The 21,113-nt window shown below is 39.7% G+C and overlaps 1 protein-coding gene across 2 annotated transcripts in view; it reads left to right on the forward strand.

The window, feature by feature from the left end:
• Positions 1–21,113, forward strand: part of WARS2 (tryptophanyl tRNA synthetase 2, mitochondrial) — a 46,014-nt gene that overhangs the window by 13,296 nt on the left and 11,605 nt on the right. The window contains exon 2 of one of the 2 annotated variants that reach the window (XM_068401605.1): positions 10,000–10,257. The exons of the other annotated variant lie outside the window; for it this stretch is intronic. Within the exon in view, the coding sequence (XP_068257706.1) occupies positions 10,000–10,257 (258 nt within the window). The remainder of the gene's footprint in view (positions 1–9,999; positions 10,258–21,113) is intronic. 2 annotated transcript variants of the gene reach the window in all.

Below are 21,113 nucleotides of genomic sequence, written 5' to 3' on the forward strand. Positions count from 1 at the left end.
GGTTGCTGCTGGTTCAGCCACATTATTCAATGAAAAGTAAACTAGTTTTTCTATGGATTTGTGTTTTAAGGGTGTTCTCCACGATGTCATAAGCCTGTGTCTCCGCTCCCTCTCCTTTTCCCTTGTGCCACCTTCTCCAAGCAATGCCTACAGTACTGTAACTATCAAATTTTCAGCTTCAAGCATTGTGTGTGTCATCTAATGGATTTGGAGGCAGCACGTACTGAACTGGCCTGACCTTCATGCCTTGCCCAGCTGGCCAGAATGTTCCTGCTGATGGTTCAGCACGTTTAGCTCCCGCTGCAGCCTCCTGTCAGTGAGGCACTCATTTGGTTTATCTCTTAGCACCTTACTTGTGTCGTAGTTTTAAGAATATAGTGTTATTAAGTCCTTTACCCTTTCAGTGAGTCTGGGTGAAATGGGCTGATAAGGCCTGCAGTTAATGTCTGTGGTTAGGTAGTTTGATTGAAGAAGCTTTATTGCCTTAGCTTAAAAAGAGAGAAGTAAATGGTTTGAGAATAGTTAATATAGGGTTAAGGCTGATAGGCTGCTGCCTGTCTTGGACCATCTGAGACCATTAGTTGCAGTTCTGTGTATGTTTTTGAAAACCAGGAGCAGTGCATGTGTCAGCATGTGTTGGACTTGCTCTGCAACTGTGCCTCTTTGGAGTATGCCTCAGCTTTGAACAGGTGCCATGGCATGCTGTCCTTCCAGTTGGTGTGGAGAACTGTTGGGAGCACAGCACAAAAATGTAAGACTATCAGCTGTGCCCTTGCTAAGGAAGACATCGTGGTGTAGAGTAGGATTGGTGACCACCGTTGGCTGCATGCAGACCCTGTGCTTAGTTCTTTCACCGACTGTGCACAAACCCTTCCTGCTTTGTCAAATGTCATCACCGCTTCTTGTCCTAGGACCTCTGCAGAGTACTTGAGCCAGCTCTTCTGTCTTGTAGACTGCTGGCTGTTTAAAAGTCCCTTAGCCAGAGTTTGTATAACCTATTTCACTCGGTGCGAGGGGGAAGGGTCCGCAGCTGCCTCAGGTCCAGAGGTACCTTCTGATCTGTGGTGGTGTGAACTGCAGCGACCTGCTGTAGATAATCCTGGCGTCTGTCAGTACAGCTGTCACTAGCACATTGAGTGGCACGTGGAGCTCATAAAGGCAAATGAGAGAATACATTTGCGGGATGCTGCGTACCACATTAAAGGATCCATTTGCTTAGTCATCTTTAACAAGGCAGCATGAGAGGGCAGCCTAACCCAAATGCAGTTATACTGTATTCTTTTGCTAGCCCTAGAGGGCAGAGTTAAATTTATAGGGTGGGGTTAGTATGTGCTGTAAATGTTCCTCGTTTAAATGTGTTTCTCATTTTAAATATAAATATTAAAATCTTAATTAAGTTTAAATATAAATGCATTTGACATTCAAGAAAGGGGTACCAGGCAGTGCTGTTTAAATCTTAATTTAGTTCAGTTTCTGAGCAACGAGTTAATCCTTTCTCAGAAGCTATTTATCTGGAAACTTGCTCTGGTCTAAGTATGTTTCTTTCTAATTTAATGTTAGCTCTTTAATCCCTAATTTTAAGAATTAAGTAGGATGAAATAGCATCTGTACCAGATGAATTTTTATGTTATGAATTAACAGATCAAGATAAACATGTTTTAAAGGTTTCTACAGCAAATTTGCAGAGAAGTAATTGCTTAAAAAGCAATAAATGAAGTCTGTAGTACATACACTGCTTCTAAGTTTCCCTTTTCCTTCAGTTTTTTTTCTATCTCTAATAACATTAACACTTAAATTGTCCCAATTAGGCTTTAAAATTTATGCTTTAGCTAGTAAAATCTGACTCCTCTGGTTTCCCTTCATTTTGCTGCTTAACAGCTGTCTGAAGACAGGTTTTGTTAAGCCAAGATTAACAGAGCAGCATATCATTTTAGCAACAAGAGCTTTGAAGTTGCAAAGTATTAATGAGGGGAAAAAAAAAGTCATAGACAGATGCAAAAGATGCAGTAGTTGGGGACTTCTGTCAGCCAAAGAATTTCTTTTGTCTCAGAGGCTGAGGCAAGTTTTTGGTTTTGGGTTTTTTTTCTTCCCTTTTTGATGCCTGTTGGGAGGATCTTCATGTTTGAAATTTCAAATTTTCCAATTTGTGTGTTTTACTCATGTCTGTGTTTGCTTAGTGCTGCTCTTTCTTCTCTTTGACTTTCACGTTTTCTTTTCCTTTGGCGAATTTGAACTTGCTTCAGTTTGGGACAACTAGGGCTAAATGAACCGCCACAGATAAAATTCTAACAAGAAGAGCAAAGTCTGTGAATGATCCTTTGCTGTTTCCTGAGTCATTCCAGTCTCATTAATCAGCGCTGGTGCTGTGGAGGCTGTGTGGTGTGTTATGTCGCCAGCACAGCAGCTTCTCCGTCCCTTTCCCCCACCCCCTGCGTGCCTACACAGTGGGGAAAACTAGAGAGGGAAGCCATCAATCTTTCTTGTCGTAGATGTCAGCAGTGATTCCCCTCTCAACTTCCTGCTCTCTCCGTTGTACACACCACCTGTGTTTAGAATTAGCTCTGATGCTGCAGATCTCGCTCAGCTCTTCACCTGTTCTGCCCCGACTAAATAGCTTTTAAAATAAAGCGGAGCGGTTAAATGCTATAGCATGTGAGCAGTAACTACCAATGTGGGTTGCAGGGTGATTTCTGTTGCAGCTGCTATTGTACTGCTGCTATTGTAATACTGTCATAATTTTCTGTAACAGTGGTTTTTTTTAGGTCTGAAATCTCTTGCTTGTGTTTCAGCCCAAGGGTGAGCTTGTGAGCAAGTCTTTATTTAATGTGTAGATGAAAATATTTATTAGATGTATTATAGATAGAGGCATAAGCCTATCTCCCATCAGTTAGCTTGCTCGAATAGCTTTATGAACAAAGTGCAAAGAAATTAATTAGTCTGAAGCCTTGTCCTTACCTTCAGTTACTCAAAGAATACAATTAGCAAAAGACTCTTTGAGAGTTGATTTTTATACCTGTATATCTGGCTAGTGGGGGTCTTGAAAATATAAGTGTCCATCTCCCCCATCACTGGGTGATTGAGAAGCTGAGATGTACTGCCTCTGTACTTCTAGGGCAGGATTAATGTCGTCATCTTGTGGTCTGTTGTGTTAAATAGTAGGACTAAAACAGACTCTAACCAGCCCAACTTGTATGTACACTTTTATGTAATTGTATAAGTGTTTTCCTATGCAGTCCTGAGAACTGTCTGTCTATTGGTAGCTTTTTCCTACCTCCTTGACTGGGTACTAGCTTTTTCTGTTTTTAAAACCCACAAAGAGATAACGTGTTTATAAGGCATAAGGTTTCCTTATAATTGTTAGCTTGTCTGCTGTCATTTCAAGTGTTTGATGGCAATATTTATGTGAAGTTATAAAGAACAGAGGCTCTGAAAACTTAAGTCCTGTGAATGCTTTTTTGTGTAACTCCTTTGTGAAGTAGAGGAACTGTATTATGACTGATTTTACTACATATATGAGAAGCAGTTTTCTGTTGACCGTGCCAGGCAAATACATGTATTCAACAGGTAAATACTTGTATTCAACCCTCACAGAATTCATCAAACATGAAAGGTATAGTCAGAATACTAAGAATTGGCTAGTGACATAGGATGTTTTGATCGGCATGGATCTTTTCAGTGTGGATTCTCAGCACTTTCAGAGACTTGAATTGGTTTCTTCTTTTCGATGAACACAATTTGAGGCTTCCCAAATCACTAGTTACCTCACCAAACGGCTGTATTTTGTATCCATGGTTTGTGTTTCAGTATGATGAGAGTTTCATGCTTGAGTTTGCCTGGCACTTACCCTGATCAATTTAAAAACAACAGCAACAACAAAATCTTCCTGGTGAAGTCTTAAAAATCTTTAAAAAATAAAAATAAAATGAAAAAGGGTACCTTGCTATGATTTTAAAGGAGGCAGAGGTGGCTTCTTATACTAATAAACAGAGGGAGTCTTACCATTTTAAATGTTGCAGATGTGGTACTGAGCTCATGGAAGGAGCCCTGTAACTTCATGGTCAGTGATACAATGAAATGCTTTCAGAAATGGAGTTATCTTTTGCTTTCCACCTGATTTTTAGTTTGGAAAAACAATTCTAGATTATGGTTAGCTGTACACTTCCATGCTTGTTTTTAAAGGAATCTTGAACTGTTACTTTCCAGACTCTCTAATGTTTAAGTTTTAAGAAACACATGTTTTTACAGATTTTTCTGAAGTAACTATTAATATTTTAATTTCTTTAAGCTTGTAAATGTTTTGCCTGTGTAGATCCTTAGCTTTTTTGAAGATGTCTTGTAGGTGTTGTATTGTTTAGATATTAATTATTATATATATTTCTCTCAGAGTAATACGTACTCAAATTGTACAGATGTCTGAATGAGAGGGTATTAACAAAGTAAATTTGAGTCAGCTGAAAGTCATAGGATGAAACAGAAAAACTTTGTTGTGAAACTTTTTTCTACAGCTGCAGACAGTTTAAGGAGCATATGGCATCCTGTTCTGGAGGTTGCAAAAAGCTTTTAAACACAACTAGAAATGCAAGATGTACAGCTACCAGCATCCAAAGAACTGCATAGCTGCTTTTAGAGTTTAGTGCTGCTGGGCTGCTGAAGAGCTTGGAAGCTTCTCTGTGTGCTCTTTAACAGACAAGAGAGTCCTGTGTCTGCTTTCTGCGGTGTACATTTTAACCCCTAAAATTGATTGTCCTCCTTCTCCAGATTTCCTATGAATAGTGAAAGGTGGTGTTTTCTGATGCAGAATGGCTGACCATGCTTAATGATTGAATATAGTTTGGCCTACTAAGGGTGAAAAACAAACTGAAACTCAATCTAAGGTAGTTGTATTTTTGAGTCCCCCCTTCTTTGAAGAATTTTTGCTTCGGTAGATTGTTGTGAGTGTAAATTTTAGGCAGTTTGCATGTTTCTTTTAAAGATTCAGCGGTCTTCAAGTCAGTCTGCCCATGTCATTAATAACATGAGAAAGTTGTGTATTACACGTACATTTCCCTATGTAACTGAACAGCATCAAGTTGACATTACTAATATTCTTCATTAAATTATTTTGATTAGACAAGCATGCTGTTAACACCCTCTTTGCTTTAAAACTAAAGCTGTTTGTAATGGTCTTCGAAAGACATGCAAATAGGATTTCAACTCTAGCCACATGGGTGTGTTCTCCAGTTCTGACACATTTGTCTTGAGCAGGGAATGAATGTGTTTTTGACTGCTGAATTGAGGCCTTGACAACCGTAGCTCTCCTTACTACGAGTGTGACATACTGAGAAAAGTTCTGCTTAGGTCCAAGAGAGCAGCATTGGATTTTGGAAGCTACCGTATTTTCCAGTATACTCTTTTGCATTGAAAATGGATGTGGCCATACTGCAGGGTGTCAGGGCCAGACTTTAGCCATCCTGCTCTGGGACAAGAATGTAACTCTTATTCCTGATTATTTGAGAGCATTTGGATGTTGACAGTTTTTCAGTATAAGGAGCAGCAGTTGTTCATCTCATCATGAAAAAGCAGGTTAGGTAAGAGAACACCTGAATCTTAAGTGGATTTGGGCCACGTCATTTAGAAATGCTGCTGAGAAATGCACTGTGGTGGTTAGAATTGCCATGCAGAAGTCTTATTGAGATAAAACAAATAATAAATGATAAAACATCTGTCAGATACTATGCTCTTAACAGGAGTCAAGATTAACATGCAGCACTACTGGTGTAGGTGCACACACCACACAGAGTTAAACATACGAACAGCAGGCTCACACTGTGCTTACTACAGATGTCTGAATGAGTGAGTGCCTGTGGGCTGGAGCTGCATGTCTTGTGGCTTTCGCTGTGCTCCATTGGGAAGTCTTCACTCCTTTTGTTTTTATCCTTTTCCAACTCCAGTACTTTCGAGCACACAGCTCCCATCCCCTGACCTAACAGCTCCATTGAAGTGCATTCCAGCCCCATGATTTCATGGTGCCAGGCAGAACTCCCCTGCCACGCTGCTATGCTGCCCGCTGCTTCTCACGGAGTGAACAAACAGGGAACATAAACTCTCTCCAAAGGAGCAATGTTCTCTGTATATTTTTAGTGCTAGAAATCCAAGATTCATTTAAGGTTGTTTTGTGTGGGCTTTTTTTAATATAGACTTCTGCTAACACAATGGAATATTTCATACCACCGTATTTGCTGTAACATCTCATGCTTTATGTTGTTAAATGGAGTCAAAGGAGTTAAAGATGAAAGACCTCTAGTCAACTGGTCCCTCAGCTGGGAGCCAGTGTGGGTTTGTTCTTTGTAATGTATTTGCTAGCGACTGCTTTACCCAGGTCCAGCCTAGCTCAGTTTTCATTATTGGATTTACTTGTTTCTGCAAATTCCATACTTCAGGTTAAGTAATTGCTGAGCTTAGACTCAGTATAATACTGCTACTGTTTGTTTCTCATGTTTAACTTGATATTTATTGCCCATACACTGAACAAACCTTTTATAAGTACTTGTTTACCATTTGAACATACAAGCACCGTTAAAGATGCCATGCTTGCTTTCACAGGTATTCTCTTTACTGGATAGACAGAGAACTTTGTTCTCTCTTTATGTGAAACTGTGACCATTTTACATTGTACTTGGGTGTTTTCCTTCCAACATGTAGTGTGTCACCATATGCTAACTTATGTAGTATTACAATAAACTAATCTTTAATTAGCTCATTGTTACCCTTCAAATATTTGGAGTTAGTACAGACTTTGAATATACAGTTTATGTTGAGACACTGATGTCTTGTATTTTCTTGGTGAAAAACTTTCTCAAACTGCCTATTTAAATGTTACTATTGCATTTGTATTATCTATTTGAGTATCTTATGCTCAAATTAGGGGACATAATTTTGCCAATACATCCAATATGTTCATAGTGACATAATCTACAAACTGGGCAATGATCCGGAAACATGTCATGGGAAGCGTACGAAGCAGGGACTGCAGCTGCAAGGGAATGGAGTCTGTGTGACTTGGGGACTGACAAGGTTTGTAGACAAAACTGTTCTCCACAGGCTCAGGGTGCGATCTCTTTTTGGGTCAAGGTATTGGCATGTGAGCTGATCTGTGCTGACTGCGCAGAGATTCACGCTTTCTGACACAACAGACAGTTACCCCAAGGGGTAGAGCTGTTTCTGCACTGAAGTAGCTCTAGCTTCAGGGTCCCAGGGAAAAGAAGCAATAACATCAGGAGACATTTCAGATGATGCTGTCTTTGGCTAGACTGCAGTTGAAAGTTGTGCAAGTTTCTGCACCATGCTTTAACATGGTCATCCTAACATACTTTATTTGATGCACATCCATAGTGGATTTCTAGAACATTATGAAGTTTCTTAGCTATTCTAACAGTGCAGGTAGGAAAGTCACTGGAGTTAAGGCAGTAATAGCTTCCTTACCATATGGCATTCTTTGTGCCTCCTTACTATCTTGATATACTGTGCAAGAGCTCTTGTAGGGAGCAGGGGGTGGAAAGCACAAGTGGAGGAAGAAAAGAATACAGGAACGAAGGACAGATGAAACTGATAAGAAAATGGAGAGTAGGGCTGTGTAGCCTGTGTGGAAGAGTGTGGTTAAACAGGCATATAAATGGGCACTGGAAAGCAGGCAGCACTGTGGGGAGAAATAATTGTGGAAAGGAGCATCAGGATTTGAACTGAGTGAGGGGAGACAGGGAGATAAGAGGAAATGTGCTCTGACACAGGGATCCCTGTAGGGGCAGAACAACATCTTAGTGACCATCTATTTATAGCCTTGTTTTCTTCTTGAGTTCTTATTCTTTTGGTGAAGAGCAGGAACATGAGAAGCAAAAGACAAATGTTATGCCTGTAAAGTAGCTGTCGCATTGCGTAGCAACTGCTCTATGCCCTTAGTAATAGAAGTGTGGCTATGAAGCCTAGTGAATCCCGAATTTCTACAAGAGTTCATTTAATTTATGTGTGTTGGGCTGCTCTATGCTTCCTTCTCTAGGTGAGCACCTGGCCCTTGTCACTGCTAACAAGAAGCTGGCTGCAGTCCTTGGGCCAGGTAGTAGCTCAGTGGGAGGCGAGGGGGTTCTGTGAGTGGCGATAAATGCTCTGATGTAGGTTACTAGGAAAACAAGGGATCAAATGGCAAAGAAGGAATTGAGTAGCATTATTCCATTTTTGTAGAATGCACAAAAGAGGCATGGGTGGTCAAGGACTGGAACACAAGAACTGGAAGTTAGAATTACTGTTGGAGGAAATGGTGTGCTTTTTGTTGTAGTGACTACCTTGCAGCTCCTGTGCTGGAGGTTTTCCAAGAGCACTTAGAAACTGACTCAAGAATTTACTAGAAGTCAAGAATATATTTGGGATGGGGTAAGGGGGTTACCACCCAGACTTATATGTGTAGGCATTTATATGAGCAGGTGAAATTAGCATGGCTGCTGGCCCAAACCTGTTCTTACCTGTCAGCGCGAACACTTAAATATTGGATAAGAAAATTATCTTGATCTGAAAAACAGGCTTACTTTGAAAGCAAAGAGAATTTTTCAGCGAATTTTGAAGGAAATGGGCTAGGCTTTTCTGAACTATAGATCATGTTAAAAAAAAAAAAAAGTTGTATGCCACTTGGAAACACTTTCTCATTAATTTTTCTTGAGTCTCAGTCAAAATGAATTAAGTCAATTTGAAGTCCTTTAGTTAAAAATAATGGTACTTGGCCTTGACTTTTGCTGCCATTTTGTGTGCTTTCATAGTTGTATGACTTTATTTTTTTTTCCTCCCCCATACATTTGTAAGAGATTCACAGAAATGAAAACAGACTACATCAATAAATAAATTCTACTTTGTTATAGATGTTGCTTATAAAATTTAGCAGGACAAAAATCTTGCAGCCAGAGGCATAATGAAGTTGATGTTCCTGCCACACAACAGAGTCTGAGGGTTTGTATTGTGCAACGTTGTGACTGGGACTCCCTGCTGAGGTTGGTGGGACCCTCATTTAGAAGTCAAGCAGTCTTGCATGCTCTTACAACTTGGCATGTAACAAGCATTTTCACATAAAACATTGCTGAGTTACTTTTGAATATGGTGGAATTCTTTGGAAAGGTCGGGGAGGTAATTGATCATATGCTGACAGCCTGGGGCTCTGAGAAAATGGTCCGATGGAGGGCTGGGATGCGGGAAAACAAACTTTCCAAGATAGTAACTGTCACTTAGCCAAGCTATACATTTTTAAATCTTTTTAGTCTTTGCTCACAACCTCAGCTTCTTAATCATTTTTTGCTGCTTCTCTGTGAACTGTCTTCAGATGTTGACATTTTACTGGTACTCGTGCATCTGCAGTATTCCAGGTGTGATCTTGAGCTGTATTTCTTTGTAGAACCCTTTTAGAAACTCTACTGCTGCCAAGATGGGGAGTTTCAGAACTTTGATAATCTCTTTCATTATTCTTTGACCTTCGGGTCAAGGACTAGGTTTCTTTCAGGAACCGCTCAAAATGTTCTTTGCAGCTATGAAAATAAGACTTCAATGTTCATGGGAGTTAAGACGGCGATCTACTGGGATATTGAATATGTTTACAACGAAAATGTTTTAATTTCTCTGCGCTGTGATCCTAAGCTTCTGTATCATAAGAGATACATACAGCTTCAGAGCAAAAAAGGATGAAAGAATCTACCACTTGGTTTCTGAGACCTAGTTTTCACTCCTCTTGTTTACAGCTATGTTTGTTTGCATATGCAGTCTGACAGCTTCAAGTCACGCTAGTTGTCAGTCTCTCTGCAGTAAGATACAGTATTTTCACTGACTTACTGCAATCATTTTTAGTCAATCCTGAGGTAATTTATATATTAATACACTGACAGGAGGAGAAAAGAGACAGGCATAAGTGGGGCTTTATTAATGATTTTAAAATACAAAAGAATCTGTCAGAAAAATGCATGTGTTAATTTTACCAATGCTTTGTAACAGAATATGATCGTGGATCGAATTTTCTCTGGTATCCAGCCAACTGGGACGCCTCATCTGGGTAATTACCTTGGAGCCATTCAGAACTGGGTGCATCTGCAGGAAGAGTGCAGCTCAGTGCTATATAGCATTATGGACATGCACTCTCTCACCATGCCCACGGAACCAGCTGTCCTGCGCCAGAACATACTGGACACCACTGCTGCCATCCTTGCCTGTGGTATTGACCCACAGAAGTGTTTCCTGTTCCGACAGTCACTGGTTAGTGCTCCTGTTACATTAGATTTGTTTCTCATTAAGTAGCTTTCCACACGTTAATGAATGAGCATAGCATTACTGAACTCTTTGTCATCATTGTGTCGGTGGTCCTAGAAAATGTTAGCGATGTTGGATTTCAGACTTATCCCTTGCGGCTGTTTTGAATTGGCTGCAATCATGATTGAGAAGTCCATTTAGGGATAAGTACATCTTAAATTTCCCAAGTGGAGCTAAGAGTTTGTGCAAGTAGTCGAGGTGGGGTGACCCAGGTGGGCATCCAGCTCTGGGGCCCCAACATAAGAAGGACATGGAGGTGTTGGAACAAGTCCAGAGGAGGGCCATGAAGATGATCAGAGGGCTGGAGCACCTCTCCTATGAAGACAGGCTGAGAGAGTTGGGGCTTTTCAGCCTGGAGAAGAGAAGGCTCCGGGAGGACCTTATAGCAGCCTTCTAGTACCTGAAGGGAGCCTACAGGAAAGATGGAGAGGGACTTTTTACAAGGGCAAGTAGTGACAGGACGAGGGGGGATGGTTTTAAACTGAAAGAGGGTGGATTTAGATTAGATATTAGGAAGAAATTCTTTACTATGAGGGTAGTGAGACACTGGAACAGGTTGCCCAGAGAAGTTGTGGATACCCCATCACTGCGTTCAAGGCCAGGTTGGATGGGGCTTTGAGCAGCCTGGTCTAGTGGAAAGGTGTCCCTGCCTGTGGCAGGGGGGTTGGAACTAGATGATTTTTAAGGTCCCTTCCAACTGAAACCATTCTATGATTTTATAAGTTATGAGTAAAATACTGAAAAGACCTGTTAGGAGTGCATTCATTTAGCTCTGTAAGTCTCACTTTAGTCACAAAAGTTTAACTCATAAATGCATAAACATAGTCCGTGCAACCATAAGGGCAAGTAAAATGTGTTTCTATGGTTTTGTATCAGCACTTACCACTTTATCTGCCAGCTGCACAACATCTGCAACAGGTGCTTGGCATGGTAAGTTTTGTGTCAGTTCCATCGTTATCACCAGGGAGTTAGGTCTTCTCTGGGTTTTTTTTCCCCTCCTTTGCTATAACCTCCTTTTCATATGCACCTTTTCCCACCTGATCTGATAATTCGTATGTGAAATATTTGCTTTTTCTCTTGACCACCCGGAGGGGTACTGGGTTTACCTTCCTGCTTGGTATGTGTCAGCCTAGTCTATTGCATGCTGCAATTTCCTGCAACACAACTTAGTTTCTTGCCTGACTAACTTCCTGTTACTGACTCTAAACTGGCAAGCTTCTGTAATTTCCCACAGAGGTAGATGTGTCATAGCTTCTGCTCTTGTGAAGATGTCCAACTTGTAACAGAACTGCAAAGGTGATGTGCACAGGGACTGAATTTTATCAGTGACAGGTGAAATCATGGTATTACATTCCTCCTTTGAACATGGTTCTTTACAGGCAGGGTTTCCTGTGGTTGTCAAACTGCAAATGACAATCATAGCTCCATATCCCTGGTGGATATTGAAATGATGAAGACAGATACACTTCCTGCTTCACTTTTCCTCTGTATTAAAAAAACAATCTAAACAGATTAGCTCAGAATTCTGGTGGAGGTAGGTTTAAATTAATTCCTCCTTTGTTCAAATCTGTTTATCCTTTTGAATAAGTTACCAGCTTGGGTTTTAATTTGGCTCTACTCTGACTTAACTTCATTCACATTGAGGCTGACATTAACTGGAATAATCTCAAGGTGAGTTACAAGCCAGTGATGCAGTAAAAACCAGTCTGGAGTTTTGTTTTTTGTTGTTTTCAAGCAACTGAACAATTCAGTTAGTTACAACACAGGATCAGTGACTAGATACACAGGGAGGACTCTTCAGCCTAGAAGGGAGATGATTTGCAGGTTATGGTTAAAGAGGAATAAAGTAAAGGTTCATAAAACTGCAAGTGAAATGGAGAAAATAGATAGGGAACAACTGTTTTATCCACTGAAGGACATGAACTAACAGGTATCAAAGTAAGTTAACACCTGGTAGATTCAGCATGAGTGAAACAATGCTGCGTTTCATGAAGTCAACAATTAGGCTACAGAACTCCTTGGCACAGGAGACAGTGCACGCTGAAATGTGTATGAATTCAGAAAAGGGCTTGACAAATTAATCTGAAAAAGTCTGATGGGGACTGTTATATACCTGAGGTGCCACCTCTGCAGGAAGTGCTGCAACCACAGTGCGATAGTGTCTGTGCTTTTCTGTACTTACGCTCTTTTCTGTTGGTTGCTGTCAGGGATGGGTATTTGATCTGTTCCAGTGTTGCTTTTCTAAAAGCTAAACTGCTGCTGTACCAGGTCTTGCTAAAGCCAACACATAGACTTCCCTTGAAGCCAGCAGATTATCAGTGAGGATCTTAACATTGCAGTCAGCCACAGAAAGCGTGTTGTATCTTTCACAATATAATAATGCAGCGATTGAGTCTTTGAGTCCCCAAAGAGAAAGTACCAGACTCAGGAAATGATGGGAGGACAGAACTATAAGTGATGCTTCTACAGAACCAATACAGTCAACAACCAGTGAAAACTTTAGGTAGCTACGCTTCAGAAATGTTCAGCTTTATCAAACAAAAGTTTCCGCCAAAGATGAGTCTCATTTATGTTATGGTGGTTAGGCTGGCCTCTGTTAAATAGACTACCTTTTATCTTAATTTTTCTGGGTGTCTTTATCCATCCAGATCTAATGGTTGTCTAAACCATTAAGTAATCGCTTTCTGTGGGCAGTGTCTGATGCTTTGAACCATATTCTTACTAATACTTACCACACGTGTATCAATACAGCTTTCAGAAGTGGCTGATTCTAGCACATTTTTGAAAGCTCATTTTCACACTGCAGGCTGAAGAAAAGGACTATTACAGTTGTTTGTGAATCCAGACTGTTTCAGTAATGGTTCAGGCTGAAGTGGTTTGTTGACTTCCCAAGAACAAGTCTATTTAAGCTGCATGTAGTGGTCAGGTGTACCCAGAGATGCACTACGGTCTGTTACAATTGCATTGGCAGGCCCAGATGTTTCTCTGGAAGCAATTAAAAGGAATATCTGTGTATAGCTCTTGATGCTAGGAAAGGAGACAGGAACCTTGCTAATGTGATTATTGTTTTAGTATGATAATGAAATAGTATGTTATGGAATGTCATAATATTGAGATGATTGTTCCTAAAAACAAAGGTGTAAGATGGATTGCGGCTATTGCTGATCAAGAAAGTTTATTCCTTGATTTTTGGATTGGTAATTGCTCAGTTTTCAAAAAAAGAAGCTGGCCTCTCCTTTTCAGCCACTGTAGCAGTCTCCAAGGGTGGTCAGAAAAAACACAATTTTGTTTACAAACATTTGGCTGAGGTGTAAAGAGAAGTGATGAAAACCAATTGTATACTGAAGTAGGTTGTACTTCCAGAGGTCATCAGGAAAGCAGTGAAAATCCAGCTGCAAATAGAGAACTGGTATCGGTATTTGGTTATGGGCAAAGTGGCTTTCTCTTTTCAATACCAGATCAAACTGAAAAATGAGAGAGTTCTCGGTAGATTAACATGCTGCCATTATTGCTGTGTTTTGGGTTCTGTCTTGAAAATTACCAAATCTATAGATCACAGAAGCGCTACTGCAGTTGCTTCTGATTAACACTTCTGTTCATTTTTAAACAAACATCATGCGATGAAATTATTATGAAATAAGAACTTTTGGGTTTAATCACCAAAACCAGCTACAACTAATGACTGATAGCACCCTAGTTCTGTGGCGGTAATAGCAGGATGAAATTCTTGCACTGTAAAAGTATGCTAGTAATGGTAAGCCCCACTAAGGAAATTGCTCATGCAGTCGCTGTTGTAAATGCTGCTGTGTCCTCTTACTTTCTCTGGATTAACCTGGCAAGAATGGTCTAGAATTGCTGAAGAGGGGGATTTTTTTGTTTTTTTGTTTGGCTTGCTGTTTCTGTACTTTCTTTCTGTGGCTGCTTCTGTTGCTTCTCAGGAATATGTTTGCCATATGTGTAAAAAATATTGATACTTTGTTTCTCGAAAGGCCTGTACATTTGGTAAGGGTTTCACTGTCAGTAGGCTTTTATTTACAGCAGGGTTTATGCAGATCAAATCTCTAATCCAGAGCTATCTGAAATACCTGCCTCCAGAGTTTTCCCACATTTTATCTTCCTTTCCAATACAAGCAGGAGACAAAAATCTGAACAATATTAATCACAGATTGACTGCTGGGAAAAAGTGTGTTGAGAACAGATACCTCTCATGTTTACACTAGATCCAAAAGGTGCTGCTATGATAAGGATACAGGTGAAGTTGTCTTGGAGTCCCAGAACTGATTTCAGTGATGTCCTTGCCTTGCTAGTAAAATGAAATAAAAGTGAGAGGAATTTTGCATAGTCTGATTTTTATTGTATTCCTTAGAGGGTATATGGCCTCTGCTCTTATGCATCAGGTATACAGCTAAGTTACCTATAAAGGGAAAGTGCTAGTTTGACAAAAATTGGTTTTGTATGCTTCAGAATCTACCATTTGTAAATTATAGGTTTTTTATAACATATATAAACAGAAAGTTAATGACTGGGTGTATATTTGGGCTCCATACATAACAGTTCACCAAATACCTCTCACACATTAACATATACAAACTTGAACTCCAGCTTAGGGAAGTAGTGGCTACAAAGAACAAGTGATGATAAATTGAAAATATTTAGCAGCAAGAAGGACGATGATTATTTAGGGTAGTGTTTGGAACCACATTGTCTGTGAAGGGTTATAAAAAAGCACGTTTAGTCAGAGTATCTAGGAAAACATAGTTGTAGAATATGTTGGGACACTAGAATGGCCTCCCAGTGAGAGAAGCTCTTTCATTACAGCTTGTTTAATTATATTTTCTTAAGTAGGAAGACAAGTCATAGAAGAGTGACAATTTCTGTAAGAATAAAAATAATAATGCATATTTCAAAATTATGCGTTTTTATGTGGAACACAGCTGCAGGATGTATGAAACCCTCTTTGCTCTTAGAGAAAATAATGTCAAGATATGCTTTAAGTGGCTGCCTTTGCCTACCAGGCATAAAAGAGAAGTAACAGAATAATGACTTATACAACATATCCTGAGAATACTAGAAGAAAGAACAAATATATTCCTTGAATTGTACCATAACGGATAAAAGCTGTAACAGTCGTCTTTCATAAAACTTAGAATGTTTTATTAAAAACAAAAAGGACTACGGGGGGAGGAAATAAGAAGACAGTAAGCAATCTGCACACATGGTAAGCTTATATGGTATAACCCATTTTCTCTGATTCCTGGTGGGTACAATACACATTTCAGTTCTTACCCATAACCATCTTGTGTCTCATCTGCTTCACAGTCAAAACAATTTTAGAAACTGCTGTTGCTTTTATGTGGTCTCAGACTGTTCTTCCTGTCCACCTACCTATCCTAGTAGACACATGCTAAATGTCCCAAGAGAAACTAAAATTCCGTCAGAGTTGATTCAGCAGGCAGTGGTTGATACGCTGCACTAACGCTTCTCTGAGGAGTCCTGTGAGTTTCTGGACAATGTAACGTTCAGTTTCGGGGTGGAAAATTGCAGTTTTCAGCCTTCTGGATGGGATGATTTATTTTCTGAGTATAATCAGCTGTAGTATTCTTGCAGTGTGCAAGCAAATTGAAGCAGTAACTCTGGGAGGTGGGAATTTGCCAATTTGTCCTAGCCTTAACTCCAAAAGCCAAAATATGACAATTTAAATGTGTGCACTAACTGTTTCACTGCTATTATTTTCCAGAAATATCCAGCTGCTTTGTTTTGTGGGCAGAGTTTGAATGGATTCATGCTACTTCTTGTCCAGTTTTCAGAGGGGCTTAAACACTTCCATTGCATCATAGCTTATAAATTAATTAAAGTACATTAATTTAGCATGGTCCATTGAAAACTTCCTGTCATAAGAGGAAGTATGTGACTATTTAATTTAGAAAATTATTCTGCTTCTCTCATCCCTCTGTTTTCTCCCCCATAGGACTGGGCTAGACATAACTAGAGCTCAGTGGGAAGAAAAGTCATGGTTCAGTAAGATTTTTTTTTTTTCTTTCTTCCTCAATTTACCTGTTTTATTTCATACTATTATGTAGCTGTTATATGTTCTTCTCTCCACCAGTCTTCTGGACACACCAAACTAATTACTCAAACAGTATTGTAGGTTAGACTAGGAGAATGTTTTTGAATAAGTTAATTTCATAATGAATAAAGGGAAGGAAAAGGGAGCCTCAGCCAAATTACTGTGCTGTATCTGAGTTTATAACCAGTATAACCTGATTCCAGTAGGGTTATTCTTGGTCAGGCTCTTCAGAAAGGAGAGACAGATCTTATTTCTGTAAGTTGTAGCCAAATATAAATAAGGATAAGTTATTAAAATGTTCAAAGGTAATAGTGGAAGCTGTAAATACTGATAGATTTACCAGTGATAGCTAGATAACCACCCCCCAAATCAATACATTGCTTAACATGTTCTTTAAATCAGATGTTGCCTTTGTAACCATGAACTTACTCCAGTCACACTTGAATTACTTCTTTGAACAGGAATTTGGGATACCATGTCAAATTTTCTGTCATAAAAGTATCTCACTGGGTGTTCTGTTGCTGTGTGTGTTTGATTCAAGAGCAGTCTATTTTGTCTTGTTTATGGCCCCGTTACTCTCTCTAGTTGTATAATCACAGAATCACAGAATCAATGAGGCTGGAAGAGACCTCTGGGATCATCGAGTCCAACCATTGCCCTGACACCACCATGTCAACTAGACCATGGCACTAAGTGCCATGTCCAGTCTTTTCTTAAACACATCCAGAGATGGTGACTCCACCACCTCCCTGGGCAGCCCCTTCCAATGTCTAACTACCCTTTCTGAGAAGAAATTCTTCCTAATGTCTAACCTGAACCTCCCCTGGCGAAGCTTGAGGCTGTGTCCTCTTGTCCTATCACTAGTTGCCCGGGAGAAGAGGCCGACTCCCACTCTGCTACAACCTCCTTTCAGGTAGTTGTAGACTGCAATAAGGTCACCTCTGAGCCTTACAAAGTATCTTGAACATACTGCTTACAACTTTAGGCATTAATAAAATCTTACCTCTTACTCAAGAAAAATAAATGTGAGCAGCACTTTCTTCTAAAAGGCCTCTTGAATTTTTTAGAAGCACTAACTGGTACTTCTAGAAAAGACAAAAATCCTAAAAAAAAAGGTTTCATTTCTTTTGAAGTTTAGGACACTTTCCCTCCTCTGTTCAGTTTTCTTTTAGTACACAGCTATCCAAATTACCTCCCCAGACCTGTTTGTTTGTCCTCTACGCTGTCAAAATAAAATCTGTGAAATTTATTGCCCATTTGAAATGTAGCCCTTAAAGAGGTTACACTGCTGAGGGGAAGCTGTTTCCACATAACAGATACGCAGCAAGTTTGCAGTCCCTTACAGGGAAGGGCTATAGGTTGCAACTTGAGGAGATCCTTCTTGAAAATGAAACACTGCATCTCTTTTTGCAGGAAGCCACTTCAGCTGCCAACACACAACTTTGTATAATAAGCCTCAGAAAGCTGAGTTCCAGTATTGCTGACTTGCCTGCTTTCAGATCTGCTCACAGCATCCATGCCTTTCCTTCTGTTATTGTTCTTGAATCTCATTGCTTGCTGTCCTCCTCAGCTGTATGTCTCAGCATGAAAAGTCATCTAGAATTACTTGGACTAAAAGTAGCTATTGGTTTTCCATATATATATCATCAACTGTGGCTGTGTCCAGGGAATAGCAGCAATAACTCGGTAGGGAATAGCTAGGATCAAGGACAAAGTAATAGATCTGCAGGGAGAAGTCCTGAGGTTGTACTTCAGCATATAACACCCCAGAGATGATCCAAGTGTAAATTGTGATCTGAGTTTAATAACGTCAAATGGCCGCACAAGTGAACAATTAAGAAGCTATTTGTCTGTAAAGAGGGAGGAGCAGGGCACTCAGCCAGGTGAAGAAACAAAGTTGTTTCTGCCTTCTAGATAACTGCTCATTATCATTTGGAAGTGGTCATCTCTGCTAAATAAGTGTGCTTTTAAAAAAAATAAAATAAAAGGAGTCTGACTATACAGACTCGGGCTTGTCAGGCCACAAGGAAGGAATGTAAGTGGTTTGTTCTGGAAATAACTCTTTGATTAGTGATTAGTAAGCCAGGTTGTGGGGGATGCTTAATGCAATGGAAATTGAAGGAGGAAGTGTGTCACTGGTAATAGCAGAGAGATGACCATCTCGACCCTTTGAGAAATGTTGATGGTTTTTACAGACTTGTAACAGATTAGGAAAGAAAACTGTGTTAAAGTGGGTGAGAGCACAGAGCAGGAAAAAAGAACTTGGATGTGTTTACTGAGGCAAAGGGTATGATTTGGGCTGTCTAAAAAGGGGGGGGTCACTACATGTATGTGGTTAAGCTTTTTTGTGAAAACTGCTAAATGGGAAATAGCTGGCTTTGTAAGGGAAACAATAAATAGAGGACTTACAAGACTGTTAGTCCTCCAGATATTTTCAGCCAAGCTGCAAGAAATATTTCCTGAGAAAATAATGTTTGTATTGAAAACAGGCTATTATATTCTTTCTGGACACAAAAGTAGCTGGAGTTGACATGAAGGGTTTAATAGATTAGATAGGTGTTTTTCAGAGTTACCAATGATTGTGATGTTCTTGGAGACTGGTTTGACATATAGTTCAGAAGCTGTCACTGGTTGTGAGTTTTGTTCGTTGGAGATGTAAATTCTGTTTTTCTACATTTTGTAGTATTTTTATACTGGGGTATTTGAGGGAGAGGGCACTGCTGAGAAACTGATATCTTCTTTGGAGAAGAACTAAGCTTATTATTATCTGATCTCTTTCGGGAGGGTGGGGTATTCCTGAAGTATGTCATAGCTCCAGAGGGTACTTCTGTTGTCAGATTTTAAAATATGAAACAAATTAAGTTCTTTACTGGTTCAAGTATACACAGAATAATCTTAATTGATTGGAACTCTGTATACTTTTATTTCCTAGAGTCGTAGTTAGATTTTGGGTGAACTCCTTTTTATTAAAAAAAAAAAAAAAAAAAAAAAGGAAAAAAGCAAGCAAAAGACCTCTCTGACAGTCCTACTCTTTTTAATGAAAATTGTGTGAAAAGTGATGCTTCTTTGACAAAGGTCTTCCTTGCGATGGCACGATGAATGCTACCTGACACAATAGGAAGCAACTGAAAATCATTTGACAGATTGATACAAAGATGAGATGTCTTTTATCTGTTTTGTTTCATTTCATTGTTTGAATTTACTGGAGGGATTGCCTCTCTTCATAGTACTATGGGGAAATAAAAATCCTTGTGGGTGAAAATACCAGAATCTAACAGAAGATGTGTTACTGAGATTGTACTGATGACCCACCAATCAAAATGATGACAGTGATCAGGAGATGTTAAGTGAGATGAAAGAAGCTGCAAATGTAGGACAGGGAGCCATAGTATTACATTTCAACTATCCACATATAGCCTTTGTCAGGATGAGACATACAGACAAAATTTTTGGATGCAATAAATTATGCTTCCTAGTTTTACAATCTGTTAGAAATTATGCCGTTCTACTTTTGCTTTTGGGCGTGCACAGAACCTAGTTAAGGATGTTTGAGCGGAAGGCTCTCAGTAGTAGCAACCTCATTATAGCAGTGTTCAGCATTGTGGCTGGAGATAGCAGACCAAATAAAGTGCATGAATGTTCTATTTCAAGAAAGAGAGCTAGGTGAAAAGTCCAGTTGTCAGAAATAAACAAAAAGCAAGAAAGCTACAACTATCCTGGAGGTCATATTTTTAAAAAGCAAAGGTATTTAAAAAAAAACAAAAACAAAACCAACAGTTAAATATGTGGCACCACTCATGAAGAAAACATTGGTCCAGCAAATCCCTTTTCATAGGTACATAAGTTAGGAGGCAATCAGGGGAAAAGATTAGATTTTCAGCAGGGAAAACTTGCCCAAATTAGAAGAACAAGAAAGCACATGAAACTGGCAAGTTCCCTTTTTTTAAAAAACAAAAAATTAAGGCGGCTAAAAAAGAACTTGAGGAGCACCCTGCAGAGGATTATTAAGCTGATAACTAAGTGATATTGCATCAAAAACAGGAGGTCGTTTAGGGGATCAGTGAGCCCAAAGGATAGGAGACACTCAGTGTTGATAAGGCCCTAAGAGCCAGGCTCAGTTCTTGGTATTGGACTGTGCTGCTGAAGGTATTGGGAAGGTTGCCACTTTGTGCATTTTGTAGCAGCAGATCAGAAGAGCTAAGTCAGTTTACTGTAAATTTACAGAAAATAATAGGTAAAGATAGACAGTTTAGACACCAGATGGCATTCAGCTGAGAGTCTGAAAAAAACTCAGATGTGAAATGGTGGAACTGGTGGCCGAGGTGTGCAGTCTGCCATCAGAAATGGTCACTGTGCCAGAGGAATAGTAGATTTAAGTCACATTGGCAGTACACAAGCTGAGGTCTAAATGGGACCTCGGAAACTAGAAACTGATGTTTTTGACTTTCACCTTACCTGGGATGGTAGTCTTCAACAAAGAATAGGACACTGAGTGCGTGAGTGAACAGTCTCTTTGGAAAGTCACTATGGTTTCTTTAAAGGGAAATCCTGTTTCACTAAACTGCTGGACTCTATGAGGGTGTCAGTAAGCATGTGAATAAAGGGCATCCCAGGAACATAATGGACTCATAAAACAGAGTGGGTAGGCAAATTCATGGTAGAAGAGCTTTAAATGCAAAGTAAAGCATCTAGGTAAAAGTAATCTAAACCTGCTTTATACAGTATTGAACTGAGT

The sequence above is a fragment of the Nyctibius grandis genome, chromosome 5 (assembly GCF_013368605.1).
Source record: "Nyctibius grandis isolate bNycGra1 chromosome 5, bNycGra1.pri, whole genome shotgun sequence".
In the NCBI taxonomy this organism is placed as follows: domain Eukaryota; kingdom Metazoa; phylum Chordata; class Aves; order Nyctibiiformes; family Nyctibiidae; genus Nyctibius; species Nyctibius grandis.